Source organism: Entelurus aequoreus, linkage group LG13 (assembly GCF_033978785.1).
Source record: "Entelurus aequoreus isolate RoL-2023_Sb linkage group LG13, RoL_Eaeq_v1.1, whole genome shotgun sequence".
In the NCBI taxonomy this organism is placed as follows: Eukaryota; Metazoa; Chordata; class Actinopteri; order Syngnathiformes; family Syngnathidae; genus Entelurus; species Entelurus aequoreus.
The window spans coordinates 2,819,460-2,826,959 of NC_084743.1; the positions used below are offsets into that span (position 1 = coordinate 2,819,460).

The following is a 7,500-nucleotide window of genomic DNA, read 5'->3' on the forward strand; positions in this document are numbered from 1 at the left end:
TCTAAATGTCTAAGTCTAAAATTATAAAATGATATTGCTGAACAAACTATATGTCAACTATTTTTTTATTTATTTATGAATATTGCGTATTTGTGTCAGGTTACAGGTACTTTTCAGACGTACTACACTGTATCCGGAAAGTATTTTACAGCGCTTTACTTTGTACACATTTGTGTTACGGCCTTATTACAGAATGGAATAAGTTCATTTTTGTCCTCAAAATTCCGCACACAATACCCCATAATGGCAATGTGAAAACGTTTCTTTCGAAATGTATTAAAAATTAAAAAAAGAAAGAAGTCGTAATGAAGTCAAAAAATTCACGACCCTCTCTTGAAGACCGCAAGCTAATTTTCGTATAAAGTTTCCTGACGCGCCATCAAAAAGCAATATTTGCTGCGATGAGGTGGCGACTTGTCCAGGGTGTACGCTGCCTTCCTCCCAAATGCCCCCCCCGCGACCCCGAAAGAGACAAGCGGTAGAAAATGGATGTAATTTGTTGTTCATTAATATATTTTGGTTCAAAACAACCAAATAACATAATTGTGATAACAAAAAAACAGCACTACCGCTGCACGCCACAGGGGGCAGTGGCAACCTTGAGGGAATTTGTATGTTATATTTTTATCAGTAGGGACGACTACCGAATCTCTTACTTTTTTTTTTGCCACCGACTGAATCCCGCCGGTCCTACCGGGCACCGATTCACGTAAAATCAATTATTAACTCCAACAAAGAAATTGACTCAAAAATGTACCCAACGTAAGTCAAGGAAGGCCCTACTTTTCAAAAAATGCGCTAGCTTGATGCTAACAATATACATTGGCTTTGCTACTGATTAGCATTAGCAATTTTACATGGCGATTTCAACACCTCCGAATGTGTTGATGAAAACCACAACCAAGATGCACGTTACAATCAAACAGCTGGTGCGTAATAGGCACAATACTTACAGTATTAACACTTTTTAGGGCGCAACAAAAAAACAAAAACACCAATAACTACACACTACCGCCATCTAGCGTCTTGAACTTGCCACTGTGATTGCAACTTAATTGCCACACTTGCAATTAAGACTCAGAAATGTGATAAATAAACAAGATATAACAACTATGTATTCAAAAAGTAGCTACTAAATACATTTGAAGTTACTTATCAGTCGTTTTTTCCACTTCATACTCAAGTAAATATTTGGAAGACTACTTTTTGAGTACTCGAGTATCATTTTTGGCAACTCTACCCACCTCTGACGGCGACAAAATAATTTAATGCATTTAGTTCTAATTTAGCGGTATCTTGCATGGATGAAACGATACTGAAAATGATACCAAATAGCAAATAAATACATTTGCACGTATTATGTCGTTCACGCTGTTTTTACGTGTAAAACGGCAGGAATGAAAACGGAGAAAGGAGTACCTGCTCCAGCATGCTCTGCAGCCGCTCCAGTTCCAGGTCGATCACAAACTTCCTCTCCTGACGTCGATCCAGGTCTTCCAGGAGTCGACGATACCCGGCCTCGTTGAAACTCTCCACGCAGATTGCGCTCACCTGCGTTGAAATTGTTTTTTAAAAACATGCTGCATGGTATTGTGTTTATGTTGGCCTGTTTCCAAGTGTGTGTGTGTGTGTGTGTGTGTGTGTGTGTGTGTGTGTGCGTGTGTGTGTGTGTGTTTGTTTGCTTACCTGCCAGCCGTTTTGCCCGGCTCTCTCCATGATTGCCTGCAGTATTGCGTAACCTAGAAAGGAAGGGGGAAAAAAAACACAACATTGTAGCGGCCATGGTGTAATTGTTAGGGCTGTAAATGTTTGGGGACAACATGATTCGATTCCTGGGGGTAACGATTCCATTCAGATTCGATTCTTGATTCAAAATCAACACGTTTTTAATAACGTTGCGTGCAAGTTCGATGATTAATTACATTTCTCCATGAAATAGACAAACAGTTCTCATCAATTTCTGTATTACTTAAAAGAAAACTGGTTTTGTGGGATAAAATTCTACCCAAACATTTAATAAAGTCAAATACAAATAAGGCAACAGGAGAAGTATCCAACAATTCTCTTTTTTAAACGTACATCAGTACAGCACATATAGATCATCTACATCAACTATATGATTTGTCGGAGTGGCTGGACAGGACAAATTGGGTAAAAAAAATAAATAAAACAATAAATAAAAAAATAAATAAGAAATAAAAAAATAAATAAATAAATATATATATATATATATATATATATATATATATATATATATATATATAACATATATGTATATATGTACTGTATTATGTGTATATATATTTTTTAAAATAAATACAATACATATATATATACATATATATAAATATATATATATATATATTTAAATATATATATATATGTATATCATACATATATGTATATATGTACTGTATTATGTATATATTTATATATATATTTTTAAATAAATACAATATATATATATATATACATACATATATATATATATATATATATATATATATATATATATATATATATATATATATATATATATATATATATATATATATATATATATATACTGTAAATATATATATATATATTATTTTTTATTTTTTTTATTTAATATATATATTAATATATATATATGTATTTAAATTTTTTTTATATATATATATATATATATATTTATATATAAATATATTTATATATTTTTTCATTAATAAATTTTTTGATTATTTTTTTAATCGATTAAGAATTGTTTGCTTGTGTACGATACCATGTGCGATACATGCGGCCCAGCAGTATGTTTACTTGTGTGTGATATCATGTGCGATACAAGCAGTCCTGCAGTATGGACAGCCAGTTGACATCTAAATGTCCTCCAATAAACGCACAATTTCATTACAGTCATTTAAAAAAGGTAAACATAGTTGAAAAAAACCCCAAATTTAATCATTTTAAAAAGGAAAGAAACATTTTTTTTTAAAAATAATATACATACAGTATATATATATATATATATATATATATATATATATATATATATATATATATATATATATATATATATATATATATATATATATATATATATATATATATATATATATATATATATATATATATATATATATATATATATATATATTAGGGCTGCAACAACTAATCAATTAAATCGATTATAATCGATTATAAAAATAGTTGGCAATTAATTTAGTCATTGATTCGTTGGATCTATGCGTTGCGCATGCGCAGAAGAAATTATTCATACATATTTTTTTAATTTTTTTAAATTTTTTTATAAACCTTTATTTATAAACTGCAACATGTACAAACAGCTGAGAAACAATATTCAAAATAAGTATGGTGCCAGTATGCTGGGTTTTTTCCCCCAATAAAATACTGGAAAGGATAGAAATGTAGTTTGTCTCTTTTATCCGATTATTAATCGATTAATCGAAGTAATAATCGACATATTAATCGATTATCACATTAATCGTAAGTTGCAGCCCTAATATATATATATATATATATATATATATTTAAATTATAAAAAACTAAACATTAAAAAAAGGTTTTTAAATTAAAAAACAACTCAAAATAATACATTTTAGTCAAGTCATTTAGAAAAGGTAAAAAATGCTACACTAAAGCTAAGCACACAACAGCATACAAGCTAGACATACCAGGGGCGGGGCTTCAGGAGGGCCCTGTGTCAGGTTATTTCTAGTCACACCAGTAAAAGAGCTGCATGTACAGAATGTGGACTTATTTGTTGCTCCAGTGATATGTTAGGGCCACTTCAAATAGTGATGAGTCGGCCTAAATTCATGTTGAAATTGCGTTTGTACCTGACTCAACTTTATAGCACTTCATATAAGCTACTGCTGCTCTCTCTTTGGTTGAAATACCGCAGTTTAAATGTTCGCTGTCCGCGGTGCTGAACTGACTCCATGTCCGTTTGAAGGACCTCACAGCTGCTCTCCGTGGTGCTGAAACCTGTAAGCCCTGCTGCTGCAGGCATGTGTACGTCCTACAATCATGTTATGATGAGCTTCTTGTCGGGGGTTTGAAGGGCCCGGCCCCTGGCTCCGAATGGAGACATACGTAATAATCAGCGAACAATATTGCACATTTGTCAACACAAACAAGTATCAAATAACTATAGTTGCATTTTACTTACACATATAGTCTCCAAGGCGGTATTAGAAGGTATCCAGTAACAAACGTGTCCGCATTGTTCAGCTTTCTGTGTCATGTATCAATCTAATTATTGTGTCGTCAAAAAAACAAACAATCCACTTCAACTTAAAGACAGCATAAGTCCATTCCAGTCTTGTTCATAATAAATATGTTATTGTTTGACTCATTTCACAACCTTTTGTAAAACTATCCAAACATCATCCAATACTCAACGCTCCAATAGTAGGGTTGTACGGTATACCGGTATTAGTATAGTACCGCAATACTAATGAATCGTATTCGGTACTATACCGCCTCAAAAAAGTACCGGCCCCCCACTCCCCCTGTCGTCGTCACGTCGTGCCATTGTTGGTTTTAGGAGGAGAGGAGCATGTTCGGCAGCGCACACACACAGAGTACTTACAAGCAGACACAGTGTGTAGACAGAAACAGGAGAATGGATGCATTTTGGCTTAAAAAGTAAAGATAAAGGTGAAGTTATAACACTGAAACACCCTCAGGAAGAGGTGCTTTAAAACATTGCTAGCTAGCCAGCGGCTAACATCCGTCCGCAGTCGGCAGTGTTTTAGCTACTTCTAAATCACTAATCCCCGTCTCTATGGCGACAAATAAAGTGAGTTTCTTACAAGTATCATTATCACTGGAATAGCTAAACATGCTTCATTAAACACCGTAGGAGGATACAATATGTCACCGTTCCTGAATGTAAACAAATGCCATGGGTGGATCTACACCTGACATCCACTGTAATGATACCAAGTACAGGAGCGTATCTAGTCGATACTACTATGATTACATCAATATTTTTTGGCATCACAACATCTTTCGTTTTTTAAAAATGTGTATTATGTTTGAGGACTTTGAATATGACCAATGTATGATCCTGCAACTACTTGGTATCAGATCGCTACCTAAATGTGTGGTATCATCCAAAACTAACGTAAAGTATCAAAGAAGAGAAGAATAAGTGATTATTACATTTTAACAGGAGTGTAGATAGAACATGTTAAAAGAGAAAGTAAGCAGATATTAACAGTAAATGAACAAGTAGATAAAAAAAATACTTTTTACAGCTTGTCCTTTATAATGTTGACAGAATAATAGGTGTATAAATGACACAATATGTTACTGCAAACGTCAGCAGACTAATTAGGAGCCTTTGTTTGTTTACTTACTACTAAAAGACAAGTTTTCTAGTATGTTCACTATTTTATTTAAGGACTAAATTGCAATTATAAACATATGTTTCATGTACCCTAAGATTTTTTGTTAAAATAAAGCCAATAATGCCATTTTTTTGTGGTCCCCTTTATTTAGAAAAGCATCGAAAAGTATCAAAATACATTTTGGTACCGGTACTGGTACCAACATATTTGTATCGGGACAACAGTTACCGGTATATATATAGTATATTCCTAGTATGCATTGTGTTTCCTGTTGGTGGTTGTGTGAGTGTACCTAATGAGGAGGCCAGTGTGTAAAGGTGTGTGTAACAGAAATAAAAGGTACTACTCACAGTACCAGCAGAGTCTAATAAGGGTCTGGGATGATAATGAGGGTCCTGCCTGGGCCAAAAGTCTACACTCGCTCCTGGTTCTCTCCACCTACCAGATGTCCCTCGATGCTCGTGATCCCATTTGTTTCCCTCCTTCTGTTATGCGCTCCTATTTCCAGCCACACCACTATTTCCGTCCTCTTGTCTGGCCCCTGTCACCTTGTTTGTCCCCTTCCTCCCTGGGCTCACACCTGTCCTTCCTGCTACTCTTCTCTTCTCTCGCCCACTTGACTGACTCATCTGTTCCTCCTCTCGCTCCGCATTTATCTCTCGTCGCCCAGGGTATTAACCCAGACACACACACACACACACACACACACACACACACACACACACACACACACACACACACACACACACACACACACACACACACACACACACACACACACACACACACACACACACACACACACACACACTAGACCTGCGTCTATACCGTGGGACAGTGGATCATGTCTGACCTTTCTTCCCTCACTATGGTTGGGGATCCCTCCAGAGTTGTGTGACAGAACCAAAGAAAACTTTGCCAACTGAACTTTTGGCCGCGTTATGTCGACGGTTAATTAAAAAAATATATGGCTTGTATAAATAAAGAAAATATTTTTTATGTTGACGGTTAATTTAAAGAAGGTGGCCATTCCAAGATGAAAGGTATATATATATATATATATATATATATATATATATATATATATATATATATATATATATATATATATATATATATATATATATATATATATATATATATATATATATATATATATATATATATATATATATATATATATATATAGTTTATTTATATATATATATATATATATATATATATATATATATATATATATATATATATATATATATATATATATATATATATATATATATATATATATATATATATATATATATATATATATATATATATATATATATATATATATATATATACTATATACACTACCGTTCAAAAGTTTGGGGTCACCCAAACAATTTTGTGGAATAGCCTTCATTTCTAAGACCAAGAATAGACTGTCGAGTTTCAGATGAAAGTTCTCTTTTTCTGGCCATTTTGAGCGTTTAATTGACCCCACAAATGTGATGCTCCAGAAACTCAATCTGCTCAAAGGAAGGTCAGTTTTGTAGCTTTTGTAACGAGCTAAACTGTTTTCAGATGTGGACACTGGAGTGATAGTTGCTGGAAATGGGCCTCTATACACCTATGTAGATATTGCACCAAAAACTAGACATTTGCAGCTGGAATAGTCATTTACCACATTAGCAATGTATAGAGTGTATTTCTTTAAAGTTAAGACTAGTTTAAAGTTATCTTCATTGAAAAGTACAGTGCTTTTCCTTCATTTCAATGTGACCCCAAACTTTTGAACGGTAGTGTATACATATATATATATATATATATATATATATATATATATATATATATATATATATATATATATATATATATATATATATATATATATATATATATATATATATATATATATATATATATATATATATATATATATATATATATATATATATATATATATATATATATATATACATATGCATGAAAAAATATATGGCTTGTATAAATAAAGAAAATATTTTATATATATATATATATATATATATATATATATATATATATATATATATATATATATATATATATATATTTATTTATTTATTTATTGTTTATTTATACACACATATATATGTATATATATGTATATATATGTATA

The 7,500-nt window shown here is 32.1% G+C and overlaps 1 protein-coding gene across 2 annotated transcripts in view; it reads right to left on the bottom strand.

Annotated features, from left to right (window-relative positions):
- Window positions 1-7,500, bottom strand: part of gria4a (glutamate receptor, ionotropic, AMPA 4a) — a 351,871-nt gene that overhangs the window by 189,805 nt on the left and 154,566 nt on the right. For both annotated transcript variants that reach the window (XM_062067252.1, XM_062067253.1), the window contains exons 4-5: window positions 1,687-1,739; window positions 1,420-1,551 (exon numbers count right to left, since the gene is read on the bottom strand). In XM_062067252.1, coding sequence (XP_061923236.1) covers window positions 1,420-1,551; window positions 1,687-1,739 — 185 coding nt within the window. The remainder of the gene's footprint in view (window positions 1-1,419; window positions 1,552-1,686; window positions 1,740-7,500) is intronic.